The sequence below is a fragment of the Podospora pseudocomata genome (genome assembly GCF_035222375.1).
Source record: "Podospora pseudocomata strain CBS 415.72m chromosome 1 map unlocalized CBS415.72m_1, whole genome shotgun sequence".
NCBI classification, from domain to species: Eukaryota; Fungi; Ascomycota; class Sordariomycetes; order Sordariales; family Podosporaceae; genus Podospora; species Podospora pseudocomata.
Window position 1 is genome coordinate 4,274,246 of NW_026946363.1, and position 17,306 is coordinate 4,291,551.

General features: G+C 53.7%; 6 protein-coding genes across 6 annotated transcripts; 3 read left to right on the plus strand and 3 right to left on the minus strand.

Moving 5' to 3' along the window:
* Positions 1 to 75: 75 nt before the first annotated feature.
* QC762_115090 (uncharacterized protein) lies at positions 76 to 2,343 on the minus strand. The gene is made up of 2 exons (XM_062885929.1): positions 1,603 to 2,343; positions 76 to 1,491 (listed from the first exon to the last, which is right to left on the minus strand). Exons 1-2 carry the CDS (start codon positions 1,786 to 1,788, stop codon positions 385 to 387), a joined length of 1,293 nt encoding a protein of 430 aa, XP_062748948.1. The 5' UTR covers positions 1,789 to 2,343; the 3' UTR covers positions 76 to 384.
* Positions 2,344 to 2,610: 267 nt separating this feature from the next.
* Positions 2,611 to 3,927, plus strand: QC762_115100 (uncharacterized protein; the record flags this gene model as incomplete). The annotated part of the gene is made up of 1 exon (XM_062885930.1): positions 2,611 to 3,927. The coding sequence occupies one exon, from the start codon at positions 2,611 to 2,613 to the stop codon at positions 3,925 to 3,927; it is 1,317 nt and encodes a 438-aa protein (XP_062748949.1).
* A 374-nt stretch (positions 3,928 to 4,301) lies between these two features.
* Positions 4,302 to 7,594, minus strand: GLK1 (glucokinase). Its single transcript, XM_062885931.1, has 3 exons — positions 6,686 to 7,594; positions 6,545 to 6,624; positions 4,302 to 6,482 (listed from the first exon to the last, which is right to left on the minus strand). Exons 1-3 carry the CDS (start codon positions 6,780 to 6,782, stop codon positions 5,070 to 5,072), a joined length of 1,590 nt encoding a protein of 529 aa, XP_062748950.1. The 5' UTR covers positions 6,783 to 7,594; the 3' UTR covers positions 4,302 to 5,069.
* A 1,802-nt stretch (positions 7,595 to 9,396) lies between these two features.
* QC762_115120 (uncharacterized protein) lies at positions 9,397 to 11,661 on the minus strand (the record flags this gene model as incomplete). The annotated part of the gene is made up of 2 exons (XM_062885932.1): positions 9,891 to 11,661; positions 9,397 to 9,832 (listed from the first exon to the last, which is right to left on the minus strand). Exons 1-2 carry the CDS (start codon positions 10,442 to 10,444, stop codon positions 9,397 to 9,399), a joined length of 990 nt encoding a protein of 329 aa, XP_062748951.1. The 5' UTR covers positions 10,445 to 11,661.
* A 771-nt stretch (positions 11,662 to 12,432) lies between these two features.
* Positions 12,433 to 12,943, plus strand: QC762_0014280 (uncharacterized protein; the record flags this gene model as incomplete). The annotated part of the gene is made up of 2 exons (XM_062882985.1): positions 12,433 to 12,473; positions 12,772 to 12,943. The coding sequence occupies 2 exons, from the start codon at positions 12,433 to 12,435 to the stop codon at positions 12,941 to 12,943; spliced, it is 213 nt and encodes a 70-aa protein (XP_062748952.1).
* Positions 12,944 to 13,728: 785 nt separating this feature from the next.
* Positions 13,729 to 16,186, plus strand: QC762_115130 (uncharacterized protein; the record flags this gene model as incomplete). The annotated part of the gene is made up of 4 exons (XM_062885933.1): positions 13,729 to 14,304; positions 14,361 to 14,480; positions 14,559 to 15,930; positions 15,987 to 16,186. 4 exons carry the CDS (start codon positions 13,729 to 13,731, stop codon positions 16,184 to 16,186), a joined length of 2,268 nt encoding a protein of 755 aa, XP_062748953.1.
* Between the last annotated feature and the right edge of the window lie 1,120 nt (positions 16,187 to 17,306).

Consider the following 17,306-nt stretch of genomic DNA (forward strand, 5'->3'; position numbering starts at 1 on the left):
TTATATTGAAACTTAATGTACGTCATGTGAGAGGCAAGAATAGACAGTTCTATTCACTTCGTTTATACAACATGTGCCCGTCCAGCCGGCTGCTGTCCAGCCATATCTTGCTATCCTCTCTTCTTCCACTGTCCTCGACTGTTGCCATTTGCCATCTTATAGAAGCGCCGTGGCGCAACCGCTGTCCCTTTTCTTTCGCAATACTATCCTTGCGGATGCTGGGTGTCCATTGAAATGCAGAAAACGCCTGTGAGCAATGCAAAAACCACCATAACCCCTTAACCAATGCAGTTGTGTAGAAGCAGAATAAAAGTACTTTTGACCGAGAAGCAACCGTTGTCGCTCGTCCGTCGTTGCCGTCAAGGCGAGACCGATGCTAATCGGTCAGCGTGGGGGCGAGGACAGCGTGCCAGAAGACTCACTCTCTAGGTCGCGTTCTCTAACTTTGACCTTCGCCTTTCCAGCGGGCGACGGCTGAGTAGGCTTTGCCACTTTGATCTTGTTCTTCACCGGCGACGGGCCCTTTGGGTTGGTCTTCTTGGGGGCAACCTGCACTGTTGAGTTCTTTCCATCTTCATCATCCACTTTCTGCTCAACGTTGAGCATGGAGCTGGCCTTGGCTTTTTCCTTCTTGGTGGTATTTGCCGCCTTCAGAGTGACCTTCTTGTTGAGAGAAGTGGTGGCCAGTTTGATCTTCTTCTTGGGTTTGGAAGCATCTGATTCCTCGGCATCGTCATCAGGATCGTCCATATCCCGCTTCTTGGGACTAGCAGCACGACTGCCGGGAAGTGGTGTGCCCTTCTGGCTGCCTGGTGGCGTGTTGTCATTGTTTTGGCTGCCGCCATTGCTGTTGCTGATCTTTTGGGCTGCTGCCCTACTCGCATTTCGCCCACTGTTGCCGATACACGACCCCATATGATTGTTGAGACGCGTCACCAGGATACAGCGCTTGCACTTGCTACAAGTCGCGCTGGGGAAACTGAGCACGTTGGGTGGCCGGTCCTTGGCGCTGCCTTCTGTGCCTGGGACTGGCGAGTTTGGATCGTTGAGGTCTTTCTTTTCCATATCCTTCTTCTTTTTGCCTCGACCTGGCCCTGGAGCGACCCAGGTCTGGCCGTAGATATCGAAACCCGGCTTCTCTATGTATGGGTGTCTCTTGCAGTAGATGACACCGGGGTCTGGCTTCTTCGCACCTTTCCCGTCTGTTGGGTGTAATAGTTTTGGGAGATTGCATCTTGGGCAGAGGATCTCCTTGGTTGTTTTGAGGGGGTTGCCCTTGAGTGTCACTCTTCCATCTTTGTAGATTGCCGCGTCTGTCTCAATCTCGACGTCGGGTCTTTGGTCTGGTGTTGAGCCATCTATGGCACCGAGTGCGAGCTTCTCAACCTTGATGGCGGCTGTGTTGGCGCGAGCCGACTTCTCGTCCCGGTGGACCCTGATCAACAAATCATGAACAAGATCGTAAAGAATGTCGTCGAGCACTGAGTGCGCCTGTAGCAAAGAGAAACAAGAACGATCCTGTTAGCAAGCGTGCAAAGGTGGGCAGCACGAGGCAGACAGGCCCAAGCGAGGGGGCGCAACGCGACCGGCAGCCAAACTTACAAGCTTGTCCATTGAAGTCGCATCCTCGGGAGCGATGACGATGCCGGCAAGGCCGGTGTCTCCCGTTCCTGATGACATACTCTGTATTGGTTGCCGTCCAGCAAATTGAACGGCGAACAGAAGAAGGCTGAAAGGTCGTCGTGTGGGATGGTTTTGGGGTTGTCTTGCAACGCCAACCGACACCATTCAGGCCAACCTTGCTAATTGAACCGGCTACCAATTTTTTGGGTCGCCTTCCCGCGACTTGGGAGATGCAGAAAAAAGTCAGCCTTCTCCTCCGCTAGTACATAGCTCGGCTGTTCTGCATCACAAATCTGATGCAGGCCTTGTAAACGGTAGGTGGGCAAAAGATTCGTCTGCAGAATACAGCTCTCTTGAAGCGGAGGGCTGGTGTCGCGGATGGTTTGACGAGCAGGCAAAAAAGTTATCGATGATATGAAGAGGGAAAAAAGCTGTCTCAGCCGTCACCTATTTTCGCTGTAGGGGGTTGAGGTACCAAGGTTTAGCGGGAGCTAACAGCAGGCGCGGGCGGAATGATCCCTGTGAGCTGGGACCGCTGCAGCTTTGCGATAGGCCGGGGTTAGGGATCTCTGTGCTCCTGGCTTGCTGTCGTGTCTCGGACTTGAACTGATTCGACGTGGAGTACAATTCGATCTCGTCTAGTTCCTAGTAATAAATGCGCGATGAGGCTGAGGCTGCATGTATATATGGAATATTACACTCGACCTGGCAGAAAACGGGGGATCTTCCAATATCAAATTCCATCATCGATTGCGATTCGTCCCCGTTGCCTCGATGCAGCAAAGCGCACGCAGGCGGGGAACGTCAGTTCGCGGGGACCAATCAAACAGGGTTTGAGCGTTTTCCATGAACCCGTTTGAAGTTATAGGGGGTGCTCGTCAGGGGTCTTCATCAATCGCAAAGAACATTCCGGTTGTTTGTTGACAAGCGTAAACTTCCACCTCTACTAATACCATCACCACAGCCACAGAAGAACATGTCTAGCTTATGACACTGAAGCAACCCATACAACCACACATCATGTCGCACCCACAGCAGTCATCCATCCGCTCATTCTTCCAGCCCAAACCTCAACCAGCCTACGCTGCCCCTCCATCATCGGGTGCCCCGCCTCAAGACAAACTCCAAGACGGCACCCAGAACACCACGAACAATGACACGACCAAGTCAACACCAGCGGCGGCTCCTCCTCCCCCAGCGCCGCCGCTACCTCCAATAACTGAATCACCAAGATATCCCTCACCCGTTTCCGCCCAAACGACCGGCCCTATCCCAATAACCCTTCCCCCAACCATCGCCGTCCTCCCTTCGCCGCCCTCCATCCCCTCCGGCGCGACCATCGTCCCCCTCGAAGAGCACCACATCCCCGCTCTCCGCCGAATCAACGCCCTCCTCCTCCCCGTAGCCTACCCAGACTCCTTCTACTCCAAAGTCCTCGACCCCCTCGTCTCGGGCCTCTTTTCCCGCGCCATCCTCTGGCAAGACACCCCCTCCGACACCCCCAAGCTCATCGGCGGTCTAGTCTGCCGTCTCGAACCAAACTTCTTCCTCGACGCCAACGGCCAACCCTTAGCCAACCCCCCACCCCCCCTGGGGAGTAACCTCAAACCCTCCCCTTCCCTCTCCCTCAACACTCCCTACCACGCAATCTACATACAGTCCCTCGCCCTCCTCTCCCCGTACCGCTCCCTCGGCCTGGCCGCCGCAGCCCTAGACCACATCATCGCCTCCGCCACCCTCCTCCCAGCAGCGGGAACGACCATCGACGCGAGAACAATCTACGCTCACGTCTGGACCGAAAACGACGAAGGATTAAAGTGGTACCAAGCCCGCGGGTTTGAACGGGACAGTTCCGGTCCGGTCAAGGGGTACTACTTCAAACTACGACCCGACACAGCCTGGATAGTATCACGTCACATCGGTCCTGGAACTGCCCCTCTTCCCCAACCGACTACAATCCGTTCACCACAGCCACAAACAACACCTGGCGTCTTGACAGCAGCAGTCAACTTGCCACCACCAACGGGGTCTTTACTCTCCACGAGCAGCGCCGCCCCTGGGCCCCCGAAGAAATCGCCCATTGTCTCGCCTGCTTCGTCCACCACGTCCTTGTCGTTTCAGAATAGAAGGCCAGAAACGGAATGGAACGACCTTCCCGCGGAAATGGTGGCCGGCGGCGGGCTTGTCCCCCCTCCGAGAAGTGGGAGCGGCGGCGCTGGGTCTTCCACGACTAGTTCGAGGAGCAGCTCTAGGATTGGAAAGAAGAAGGAGAGGGCTTACCCTTCGGCGGCGTTTGGGCAGTGAAATATGGGGGTTGCTTTGTTCGTCAGAGCAGGTTTTTAATAGAAGTCTCCTGGTGATTGGGTTGGAATGAGGGACAGACGTTGGTTTTATTATATATACGGGTGTGGGTGCATACACGAGACACAGGATGATATAGAGCAGGGAAACAGCAACACATGAAAAGACACGTGGACTTAATACAGCAAGCTTGTTTTTTTTTTTTTTTTTTTTTTTTGTTTCTTAGATAGAGCGGGAGACTGGGCGGCGGGGGCCAACAATCGGGTTTTTAAATATGGTGTTTAACGAAAGATAGAAAAATGTAATGTTTTCTCTTCACCTCTCAGCCATGTTAAAAAAACGCAGACGGCTCTCTGAAGCAGCAAGAGGACATGCGAGGGCCGTATTTTTCTCGTTTCACAAGTGGATTCCAAAGGAAAAACTGGAAAGACACCGCATAGCTTCGGTCAATAATCAATTATGAATAGAGGAACTTTGGATTCGTCACCAGGTTCCTCACAATGACGACGCTAACGAACTTCGATAGTCCCCCCAAGCAAAGCAAGCCACGATAAAAAAACTACTATTTAACAAAAACAAAAAAGAGAAAAACAAGAAAGCCTTACTTTTCGAGGGGCGTGCGTATGTATGTGTGTTGTGTGTGCTTGTTGTCAAACCAAACCCATCCCTTCCCTTTCCCACCCTACCATCCATACTAACCATACTACCATTGTTTGTAACGTGTCAAACCCTCAACCAAACCCATTTTCAAAGGCCTGAGAAGAAGAACAAGAAGAGAAAAAAAGTTACATGAAACCCCAGACACAACTATACACTTTGGGCTAGCAGGAAACAACGTTGTTGCAGCTTCGAATGTTCATATATTCGTTCGTCATCATCCCTTTTGTGTGTCGTGTTGACAGACGCCAGCCCAGCCAGCCCGTTCGAATGACCCCAATCCCCCAACTAGCAATGGCCCTGTCCCTCCTGGCCGTGGTATCCTAACCTGCGCCATATCACTCTTACATGACAATACAGCATTGCTCTCCCTCCTTTTTCGAGGAGCGAGATACTGAGCCCGACCGCCAACCCGATCGACTTGACCGTTTCGAGCGTTTCTCGGGCGAGCTCGTGGTTTGTGAGAAGCCTGACTGCTTTTTCGACCTCTAGTCCTGAGCAGCGTCATCCTCTGGCACAACAGTAAGGTTATTACTTTTGGCGTTGGAGCGCAGCTCGCCGAGGTAATCGGCCGTGGTCAACCTCTTCTCCATCCCGGCAGCGACAAGGGCGATCAAGGCAGCACCGACACCGGACCCATCCTTCGCGATGCCAATGCGGATGCGTTTGGCGCCCTCCTCACCAATGCCGTCAATAGCGCGCAGAGCCTCGTAGATCATATCCCTGAAGTAGGGGTAATGCTCGACCAAGCTGCCGTCAACACCGATGTCGATGGGCTCGTCGGCGTTGGCGGGATGCGTGAGCTTGCCTGTCTGCAGGACAATGGCGGCAATGGCGACAGCGGAAAGGCGCGCGGAGCGGCGGCCAATGGCGTTGGCAATAGCCTTGAAAGCCTGGGCATCATCCAGGCCAGCAGAGTAGATGCCCAACTGCTTTTCGAGCTCGCCGCGGAGCGTCGAGAGCTCGGGGGTGTTGTCAGCCGCGGCGACCGACATGATGGCCGTGTCGAGACCCCACTGGGTGTAGATGCTCGAGTCCGAGGCAATATTGGTGGTTGACTTCCAGTCGTTGGAGCTAGAGTTCTCGTCCTTGAAGAAAGAGACCTTGGGGTCCTTCAGGAGATCGATAATAACCAGACGCAGAATCTCACCCAAGAACATGCCCGACACACGCTTCTCGTACATCTGGATACCGGGGTTGGGGCTCGCCTTATCAAGGGCAACGTCCCACGCGGTGTTGGGAAGAACACTGAGCTGGTTGTCGAACGAGCCCCACTCGGTGTTGATAACCATTTCTCCGGTGGTCTTGTCATACTCGCCGGAGAGGGGCTTCTTCAGGTTGGAAAGCTTCTCAACGTACGCGCCGTTGGTGCCGGTGCCGAAGATGGCACCCAGCACGGTGCCGGTCTTGCCTGGAGAAGAGTAAGAGCGGGCCATGAGGGTACCGACTGTGTCGTTGACAAGAGCAGCCACCTTGACGGGGAGGTGGAGCTTGTCGATCTCGTCCTGGAGGAGCGCGCACACGTCCTTGCCAACAGCATCAGGAATGTCAAAGCCCTTCGTCCATCTTATGAGAGTGCCCTTGTTGATTCCTACTTGCTGTACTGGGAAGCTGAAAGTGAAGCCCAACCGGAAAACGTGCTCGTCCTTGTAGCCGTCTGGGGAGCTCATGGTCATCCGTCGGCGAACATGCTGCTCGAAGTGGTCCTCGTGGTGCTTCTGGAGGAACAGTTCGATCTGCTTGGCGAGGAAAGCGAACAACTCTTGCGCCGTCTTGGCAACCATGAGCTTTCTGGGGATGGCGACCTTGGTGAAGGTCAGGTTGAATGTGGTGTCGCCGTTGAGCTGGATGGAGCAAACACGAAAGTTGGTTCCGCCAAGGTCGACAGCCATGTACAAACCCTGGAGCAGATATCAGCAACAAGCACAAGGTGCGGCCCATGTTCACCAAACTGTGCACTAACCTTCTCAGTGCCATTGGGCACGCCCGTCACGTATGTGGGAATTTGACTCAGACTGGTTCCGTCCTTCTCCAGACCCTCCGCTGTGTGACATAGTGGGTTAGGACAAAGCTATCAGGGGATCGAGCTACCTAGTCAACTCACTCATTTGGCGACGGAACTCATTGACTGCGTTATTCACCTGATCATCTGTGTAGTCGAATTGGGCGGCAATGGCCGCGCTTTGGGCTTCGAGGGTCATCTTGAGAGGACTTGAAACTGGAGCTTGAGTTGGAAAGGGGACGGAGATGGGGTTGCCGCACGTTGGAAGGGTTTGGTGGTGGTTCCCGGCGGGGGGCGAGTGCGCAGTTCTGAAGAGGGGGTGGGCGTTGTTGAAGATATCAGAATAAAATAGCTTTGCGTCACGGAGAAAGAACTGGAGGGCCTGCGCCAATGGTTAGTTGGAGGTTGGGGTTAGGTATAAGAATAGGTGGTGCGCGTTGGAGGAATCGAAGGGGGCTGTAGGGGCTGTTGGCACATGGAAGCTGGGGGGTATGATGGAGAGTGATGATGGATGCTGATGCGGGGCACTGGGGGCGGACACGGCGGGGTAGGTGCTGCGTGACATAAAAGAGCTCTCTTTGAGCCTATATGGGACCGACTTACAAAGACCAGCACTAGAAAGACCACGGAGCACAGATGGAGCAGACCAGACGAAGCAGACAATGATGACGACCTGGACCTGCGCGAATTAGATTTATGTTTGGTAGCAGCTGGTGGTCTCCTGTTAAAGGCGCGCCAAAAGGCGCCTTGTGACTTTGGGGACGACGTTTTGGCGGCTCGACGTTCAGTGCCAAGAAATTCTTCGACGGACGTCTGAGGGGCAGCCGGGTGGGCTGCTTCTGTTGGGTTGGGTCCTGATAGGCCAGCCGGGGCTCCAGGCGGAGACCTCGCGGGGGTTCTTGGCTAGGAAACGGGCCGTATCTGGGCGACAGAATCACCCGATGAAGTCATGGGCGGACTTTGAGGTTGTGGTTTCCGCTGGGTGCTGCAGCTCTAGAAATTGCGCAGCGAAGCGAGGTCCCTTGGGGTCTTCCTGGAATCGGCCAAATAGACGGTGCTAATTCGGCTCCCCAATTCTAGGGTATCCGTGTTAATAGACAGGTACTAGTCGTTTAGCACTCCTTCCTCAAGTCTGTTAAGTCCGAGTGTCGTTCGTTCTTGCTCCCGAGGGTACGTCCGATATTATTTGCTGTTGTGCCAATTGGCCAATTCGAACCAGCCACTCGGAATCTTCAAGCACGCCGCATTCGTGAAACGGAAGTCGCGATAGGCATCAGATCCTCCTGATTCTCGGCCGGGCTCTCGGCGTTCGATAGGGGTCGCTTGTTCCGTAGTGAGTGCCAGTCGGGTACGGCGGCAGAGTCGTATTGAGGTATCGAGACAGGACGGCTAGAAATAGCTCACCAAAGACGACATCTCGTCCTTTGGGTTGGGAAACTGAAAAGAAAAAGAGGGAGGGGGCAACTCTAGGGAAACAGTACGTATATGTGGGTTTTGAATGTTTCGGCGGTCTGATCGAGCTGGCACATGCGCACTGAAATAGCTGCAGGTCCTGCAAACAAGAAACACACAATCACGGCCCAAGTACAACGCCAAGAAATGTAAGGTCAGGAGGGGGCAAACAGCAAAGATTCGATAGCAGAAAGTATTGTTTATACTCAGCAAGAAAATGAAGCTATCGTGGTCTCAACTAGCGATAGAGACCCGTGGAAACTGAAGGAATTGCGCGACCTTTAACCCCGGAATCTTGGTCATCAACCTCCCACAACCACATTCCACATCTCGGTAGTTCGATGAAGGTCACCAAAACAGACACCTCGATTGGGCAGCCAATATCGAACGCCGTGTTGAACCGGGAATACAAGATGGGAAAAACCCGGTTACACCCCACGTTTCTCCACGATGATTGAGGCATCCTCCCCAGCCGACTTACACGGCTTTCGGGACCGATGATTGGCTAACATTCAAGACTATGCGACCAGCAGACTGACCACCTTCACTTGGACCGCACTTAAGAACCCAAGAGGTTTCCATCAACGCCCAACGTCCTGGAAACCAATCCTGTGCGGGCCTTTCACACGAGCCTCACTATTCTTGTTGACCATGTGCATTTTCCTCGGATAAGAGGAACACGGCTGAAATTTCTACCTTGAACACCGCCCTCTCTCTTGGAATACAACACTCCCGACAATGGTTTTCTGTGGTTATGAAATGGCTTTGTAAACAACGTTATACTCTGGGATGATGTCAGTGGTAATTTAATGTTAAGTGACAAGGTCTACTATGGATCAATTGCGGCTCATTTACGCAAGTGGCTGTTCAAGCTATACTTGTAGCCAGAGCAGCTCTTGATAGAAAACCATCAACCTCATGACCTCAACCCTGCCTAGGGAGCTCCCTGTTTTTGGATGGCCATTCAACTACCACACTGTTTCGTCATTTAAGTGTACGGAGTTACGGTGAGGCCAGCACACCAATATAAGTAAGGTGTATGTCATGTAGATCAACAATGACTCCGAAAAGCACCGGGCCCAATCCCTTCTCAACAATGAAGGACAGAACACACACCAAGCCGGCTTAGATAGCGGCCGCTGGACTCGAACCACAGGTGGATACATACGTCCCTATTGTTACCTAATGGACAACAAGCAAGAGAAACAGAATCCTTAAGTCATATCAGCCTCTTCGATATAGGAGTGCAACACCCTCCCTTAAGCAATCAATACAATAACAAAGAAAAGGGTATCTCATCTCACGTATCATACACCCCCCTTGTACCATCCCTCCTCCCCTTCCTGCCACCAACCGCATCTCTACTCCCCCAATAATACCCCAAACGCCCAATCCCCCCTCGCCTCATGGCTGCTATTCAACCCGTTCTTCATCCAGCAGGTATGTTCCCCGACCTTATCCCCTTCCATAACCCCCCACCCCGCCCCCGTACACTCCTTCTTTTTCGAGCACAACTCCAAGCAATCCCTCAAGCTCTTCACCTTCGCATTAGAAATATTCTTTGCTTCCCCATCGTCAGAGTAATCCACCCCGCAAAGGGTAATAAAATTCTTGTTGTTGTTCGAGGTGTAATGCTGTCCTTGACTTTGGGGGCAGCCTAAGCCGGTCGGTGTTGCCGAGGGGGTACCAGTGGCAGTGGATGTGGGAGTTGGTGTGTAGGTGGCGGTCAGGAAGATTGTTGTTTGGAGGTTGTTGGGGAGGGGGTGGTCGGTTGTGCTTGATTTGGGGGAGGATAAACTGGGAGATTGAATTAGTCTGGTGGTCAACTGGGAGAGTGTAGAGGCGATAGCCTTACCTAGCTGCGATTTCATCATCGCTTGGTTTCTTCGACAGTCCCACCCCAACTCCTACGCCGACAGCTATGGCCAGCAGAACCAGGCCTGCTACTGCTGATAACAACAGAAGCGGTCCTTTTCTCACCCCACAGATCGTCCCAGGCGCTCGAGGTTTCTTTTCTCGTTCGATAGGCGGAACAGCCAGTGTTGAAGGAGCGGCAGCTGGTGTACCTGGATATCGGGGGAGAGGATCAAGATCTCCATCAGACGGCCAGTTGAACCCTCCCGGTTGTGCTCCATTTCTCTGAGCCGCGTTCACGGTAGCCAAGGGATATGTTCCAGGAACATTGACGGAACCCTGTACACGAAGCGGATCTGGGAGCGGTGGTTCGACTACCGACTTCTCATCCGAGTAAAGCGGCGATGTTAGCGATAGCTGACTTTGTACCGCAGTGGTGGCCCCTGAGGTAGCCTGCGAAACCCTTCGATCGTGCGAATAACGCGGCTGTTGCTGTTGAGATTGTAGAAACGCGCGTTGACTGTCTCGGGTTGAGGGGCGGTAGATGTCCATCATGATCACGATTGCAATATATAGACTTCACCCTTGAGAAAGTTTCTTTGGAAGAGTGCAACGGTGATCAGGCATGGATTAACAGACTGCCGGCATGAAGCCTGGCAGTATATGGGCATATCATCTCTATGTACGTCTCTACTGTGACTAGACGGTCACGGGCAATAGCTAGTTGTGTGGTGGCCCAACTACCTGTAATTAAACATCGCCGTAGCGGCGCTGGTTCATTGAATCCTAGCGTTGTTTGTTATGCAGGCAAGGGGCCCTTCTATCGTGATGAACCTGGTGTTTACACCAATGACGGAACGCCACCAACGTGCTGTGACCATGGGGTTAGCTGCAAAGGGAAGTTTTTCCACAGTGCCACTCGACTCTCGCCTTGCACAGGTCATTTCCGCCGACTCCTACACTTGGAGATCTGAATATCTTCGTCGAGCACTTCCATGCTGTCAGCAGTATAACGCGAAGCTCTGTAAATCCGAGATGAGGTGAAGTCCAGTAGCAACACATGAGAGGGCACCCCTCCCCAGCCGGCAGGCTTTCATCCCGCTGCTTGTCAAAGGTGGTAATGCACCACTGGGTCGCAACGAACACTTTATTGCAACCTCATCCACGTTGTGGGGAGGAGTTGCTGCCGGTGCCAAGACCCGTAGAAGGTTGATAGAAGACTTGTCGTTTGACTGGTTGATTAGAGCTGTGCCGCTGGGCCCTCCGAGAGGCGTGATTCTGCCAGAGGAACCGTCATCTCCGGCTCAAAAGCAGTCATCAACGGAACTGGCCGAAGAGTTTTCAGCTTTCTGATAGGAGAAGACCATAGACAAAACACCGGTACCGAGTCATATCAAGACATAAACTCGCACTTGCGAATTGAATTATGAAGACCAACTTCACAGAACGATCCGTTGACGAGGTGGCATCGACGCCGTTACCAACCAAAAAACAACGCATAGTGTATGTGTATTCTGGAGTTGGGACGAAGTCAATGGCATGTGCCGCTCGGTGTTTGGCGCTTGTGGTGCTATTGTCCTACGTGGGCCAGGAACAAGAACTCCTGATGCGGCGTAGCGGAGATAAAGGGCCTCCCTTTGTTCGCCGTCAGCTGGCGAGATTGTGAGGCAGATAGTCGAGTGCTAGGAGCGGTCGAGTTCTTTGACCTTCTGCTAGATTGTGATTGCAGTTGAATACTGAATATTACTGATGAGACAGACGGGATTGCCAACGGTGAATTCTCAGACACCCACCGTTGAGACGGGAGAGATCTGAACAATAACCAGGTTCCGTAGCTGCGGCTGAGACAGTGTGAACTGACTCCGCATCATGAAAGATGTCCACCAATCAGAATGCTATCTTCGTAGCCCGATCATTGGCCCAAGCGCGGGTGTTGCTCAAAAACCAGCGAGGTGAGCGAGGCACAGCGCCTCAGCACACAGCCACATGTGGGATTTGGCCTGTGCTTACTGAAGAGCCGCCCAAAAGTCCTACGGAGGTCCTACCACACATCCCGTACCTGGTTCCAGAACAGGCTTAGATCAGGCACCTGTAAATGGATGCCGTGCAGGGCAGAGACACTGGAAAGACATCGGGCATCGAGAACCATCAGTTGTTGCTGATTCCCAGTTCTGCAGCTGGCACTGCTTGCAGCAACTTCCCCTCACCAGCACTTTGGGGGACGGCCCCCACCAGCCATCCGAACCACGACGATGCAGTTAAACGGCAGCGACCTGAGGAACTGCCTCAGAACTGCCAAGTAGACTCAGCATATCTCTGGTCGGCCTCGACGACTGAAACGTTCCATCGGGCACAAGGAAGGAGATACGGAATAGAGCAGCGAGAGAGGTATAAGCTTGGGGTGGTGTTGGGCATGCCGTCTCGTCACGGAACACCCCACCAAGCACAGCATCACTTGTGGTGCGCTCTCCACGAAGACCTGGCAAGAGATGCGAATATTTCCAGATTGCTTGGTCGGAGAGCATAGCCCCTCTGCAGCAGAGATGCAAGCTACCGACCCTATTCACCGTGAAGCCTGCCGTAGGTCTGTCTGTTGGCTCAACATGAAGAGATCGGCATTCGTAAGAGATCCACGGTCTCATCCAAGTTGCTGGTGCTGACCCCGCTGTTCTGCCGCCATGTTTAACCCCTCGTTCCTCAAGTCCAACCCATGTCACCCCTGTCGACCATTTTGACACATCCATCCATCCTCAATTGCGGCGAGCCTTCTGCAGGTCAGCAGAGCTATCGGGTCTTCTGAATAGTGCTGCCCGGGTACGGCCACCAGGACTCTCATTTTTTGGCGAAAACGCCAGACTGGGCGGATAATTAACACGCTCTAGAACATCACCATGGGAGTTTCGTCTCTTCGATGCTGAGTTTAAAGATAAACTCCTTGTCGTCCTTGAAGAGGTGGTGGGGCTTATCGAGTTCCTTCCGCTCTTGGCGAGTCCTAGTGGCAGATGGGAGCACGTAATTGGACGCCTGGGAGAAGGAAGCACGAGGCGGGAGTGACAGCATTTTAATAAATGATGTGCTTGCCAAAAGCTCGACTCGACCGCTTCTGACATACATGCGTAGAGAAGTGGGCTTCACCACAAGCATTCCGTAAACGCTCTCATCGCCGTCGCCGGGGTTATACTCTTCTTGTAAACCACCGTTTGCTTACTCAAGTCTCCCGAAACACCACCCGACAGCAAAGACACGAAAGGCACGAGAGTGCTCCCGTCGCTTTGTCGCTCAAGCACCGTACAGTACCGTTGCTCAGCCTTACACACCACCCCTACACTAGCTCCCCTATTGTCTAGTGCGGTGAACTGTGCTGGGCATCCATGCAAGAGAGAGAACCGGCGGTCATCAGCCACAGACTACCCAAACCAGCACATCTCGTTCCTTCGGCCTCTCAACAGTTGCCCCTGGCTCACCAAGCAACTTGATTCCACACGATCATAGTCTCTCCGTCTCTCAAGTCCATCAAGCAAGCTAGCTGCGCGAGGCTCAAACCAGCGGCCATCCCCATCTCTTCACTCACTCATCTGCAAAACCAAGAACGAACCCACCCGCTGCAACCTGACTGTGTCTTGCCCCCCGGTTGCGAGGCACCTAATTTTCCCGCTCCTACCCATCCGCCGTTTTCCCGATTCAGCTCGCGGCCAGGTCTCTCTTGTCCAGCCCTCCAGCAGCCCGTAACCCGCAACCCGCCGCGCGCACACAGCCCACCCTCGCTCACTCTCACCCCCTCCTTTGCCCTTGCTCCTCTCCTCATTCTTTTAATACTAAATTTCCCCGACCTTCCCCTTATGAGTTCTACGAACTCCCGCTTCAAAGGCTTTCCAGGCTTCGGTAAGCGAAAATCGAGCGGCCCTCCACAGCAGAACGGGCAGAACGGGAGAGCCAGCCCACACGTACCCCAGACCCAGACCCCGCCTCTGGGAGCCCCTCAAATACCGACGCTGTTTCCGTCGCGCCCGGGTGCCCCGTCGATTGCCTCCAACTCTTCTCAGCAGAGTCTCCCAATGAATCATCCAGGTCCTGGTCCACGACCACCCAGCTACACTCCGCAGAACTATCCTCCCGGCCCTCCCGGTCCCGTCGGTCGCACCAGCCCCCTCGCCAACCAAGGCCCGGCTCGCACCCCGCCCTCGCAAATGGTCGGTGGTCCTCCGCCCATCAACACCGGCGCTCCTCCGGTCGCTGGGTACCCACCCCCCGTGATGGGTGGCCCTCCTCCGCCGCCAGGATATGGCAACCCAACAGGCTACCCTCCCCCGCCGCCGCAGCCTACCGGCCCTGTCGCCCCTTACCAGCGCAACGTGGCTGCCGAAGTGGAAGGAAACAGCCGGAGTAAGGCTCAGCTGATTGTTGGCATCGACTTTGTAGGTTGAACCGATGACACTGTGAACGAGATCCATTGAATAACTGTACTGACGAGGCTGGCAATGATCAGGGCACCACGTTCTCTGGCGTGGCCTTTGCGTTCGCCACCAACAATGAGGCGAAGGAAGACATCATTACAGAGTGGCCTGGTGCTGGCTCGTACACCAAGCAAAAGGTCTGTGGGCTTTGCATCCCAGAACCCTGATGGCGGCGACCCTGCGTGCATACGGTTCAGGCACTAACTCCATCCCAGATTCCCACAGTGCTGTACTATGATCAGTACCAAAAGGTTGTGGGCTGGGGTCCCGATATTGCCGATGCCCTCGCTCCAACAGGATACCCCAAGCCGGGTGTTCAGAAGGTAGAATGGTTCAAGCTGCAGCTGATGCTCTCAGGCAACACGTATATCGACCCCATCAACCTCCCTCCCCTCCCGCCGGGAAAGTCGGAGATTGATGTGGCCGCCGATTATCTTTTCAAGCTCCGCCAGGCCATGAGAGCGGCCCTCCAGAAGACTCTGGGTGAGGTGTTCAACCGTGAGGAGAGGAATATCCGTTACTACCTGACAGTGCCTGCCATTTGGAACGACGCAGGCAAGGCTGCCACGAGAGCGGCTGCTATCCAGGCCGGCTTCCTTCGGGACGAGAACGACAACCGCCTTACCCTGGTCAGCGAGCCCGAAGCTGCTGCTCTGTTCTGTTCCAAGACTGGTCTCCTGAACCTCAAGGTGCACGACGCCGTCCTGATTGTCGATTGCGGTGGTGGTACCGTCGATTTGATCGCCTACGAAGTCGAAGATGAGAACCCCTTCACAGTAGCCGAATGCACGGCTGGTTCCGGTGACTCTTGTGGTTCGACTGCCCTCAACCGCAACTTCAGCAACATCCTCCGCACCAAGATCCGGAAGATGAAGCTACCTGACGGCTCCAAGACGGCTGGCCGTGTCTATGCCAAGTGCATCATGGACTTTGAGAACCGCATCAAGGCTGATTTCCGGAATAACGGCCAGAAGTGGGCTGTTGATGTTGGTATCGAGGCCGAGTTCCCAGAGGCCGGCATCGAAGAGGGTTACATGACTTTCACTAACGAGGAGATCCTGCAATGCTTCGAGCCCGTTGTTAACCGCATTCTGGAACTCGTCCGCAACCAGATCATTGCCATTCAGGCGCAAAACCGCACCCTCCAAAACATCTTGGTTGTCGGTGGCTTCGGTGCTTCCGAGTACCTCTTCCAACAGATCAAGCTGCATGTTCCACCTCAGTTCCAGTCCAAGGTTGTCCGGCCCATGGATTCCGTCGCCGCTATCGTCAAGGGTGCCGTCACAGCTGGTATCACCGAGAGAGTCATCACACACCGTGTTGCCCGCCGTCACTACTTGATGGCCACTTTGCAACCATTCAAGGAGGGATACCATCCCGAGGCGTACCGTGTTCCCTCGCTCGATGGCAAGGACCGCTGCAAGTTTACCAGACAGATCTTTGTGCAAAAGGGCCAAAAGGTCAAGATTGGCGAGCCCGTCAAGGTGTCCTTTTTCCGACAGGTCGCCCCTGGCGCCACTCTCATGTACGAAGATATCCTGTATGCCTGCGACGACGATGTCTGCCCAGAGTATACCAAGGATCCTAGTAAGTTGACTGCCAGCCTGACTGATGAGATGATATCATATTAACCACTTCGGCAGGAATCAAGGAGGTTGTCACGCTCACCTCGGACTTGTCACGCAAGAACTTGGAGAAGGATTTCGAAAGAATGGACACGCCACAAGGCACATTCTACCGTGTCTACTTTGACATTTACCTCACCCTGGACGGTTCAGAATTCAGTGCCGAGCTTGTGTGCCAGGGCGAAGTCATGGGCCGGTGCCGCGCTAGGTTCAGGTAAATGTTGGAAGTCTTGACGGAGTTGCTGCTTTTTAGTTTTCACATTGCATCGGATCTCAACAATGATACCTCTCTGAAGTAAAATGGGCGTGCTTTTTTCGCATAGTTGGCAACGGAATTTGCGAGGTTGAGGTGGTAGAGGGTAGATTTAGGACAGGAAACATGTTGGAATGAAGAGGAAGAAGTGGTTGTCAGATAATTTGGATTGGAGTTGAAATAGTAGGAACGACTCGAAACATGAGATGGGGAAGTCCTGCAAACACCGGGTCGTTCGATTCAGGCAGATAACACTCAACATGGGCACGACGCAGGAAAGAGACTTTGGGCTTCATAGCGGGATTCAGAAGAATGGAGCATGGCAGTTGTGTCTGCTGTTTTGTCCTGGGTTATGATAGATAACACGATCAACTTTAGTAATGACCCTTTTTGTTCCCACCAGCTTGGATTTGACGATGTTTCCTGCGAGGCCTCACATTGCCCTCGAGTGAGCGATGACGTCGGCAGCTACAGGTGGAGACATGCAAGCAAGCATTCTGGGGCACGCATAGGGCTGGAGAGTTGCTTGAACCAAGGCAAGCGGTTGCCGCTACCCACAGGGGTCATCCGTGCAACACCACGACACCTCACTTAGACGACCTGCGCCCGCCGACCAATCGTTCCTGCGGGACCTCCCACCCTTAACTTTGGACCACACCCATTCCTTCCATGTTGCCCCTGATATCACAAGCTCTGGCGAGATTTTGATGGCAAGACCAGTCAGGTTCTGCTTCCCAATGGCAGGATGGCACCTTGGTCGTGGCAGCCAGCGCGGCGAGCCAAGATGATCTCGCTTGTCGTCTCCTCTCCCTCCTTTTTGCATCTGGCTTGACAGTCGATCGGCCCACGACACTCCTTGTTTTTTTCTTGGAATTTGCGAACAACCTGAATCTCCTTTACTCAAACCTCTGTCTGTCTCTCTCTCTCTCTCTCTCTTTCTATCTCTTTCCTCGACCGAAAAGCGTGCTGGCTTCCTGTTGTTTTTCTTAACCTAGTGTACTTCCTATTCGGCCTCCCTTCTGTCTAGAGTTCTTCTAGACGCATCAGTACATACCGGCTGTCCTTACTACCTATTGCTCCATTAT

What these genes read in the sequence shown, in the direction of transcription:
- QC762_115090 (XM_062885929.1), bottom strand. Translation starts at nt 1,788, where the DNA reads ATGGTGTCGGTTGGCGTTGCAAGACAACCCCAAAACCATCCCACACGA. An exon ending in CGACTTCAATGGACAAGCTT is followed by an intron (nt 1,492 to 1,602) that starts GTAAGTTTGGCT and finishes TCTTTGCTACAG; the next exon opens with GCGCACTCAGTGCTCGACGA.
- GLK1 (XM_062885931.1), bottom strand. Translation starts at nt 6,782, where the DNA reads ATGACCCTCGAAGCCCAAAGCGCGGCCATTGCCGCCCAATTCGACTAC. An exon ending in TGAGTTCCGTCGCCAAATGA is followed by an intron (nt 6,625 to 6,685) that starts GTGAGTTGACTA and finishes TATGTCACACAG; the next exon opens with CGGAGGGTCTGGAGAAGGAC. An exon ending in TGCCCAATGGCACTGAGAAG is followed by an intron (nt 6,483 to 6,544) that starts GTTAGTGCACAG and finishes TATCTGCTCCAG; the next exon opens with GGTTTGTACATGGCTGTCGA.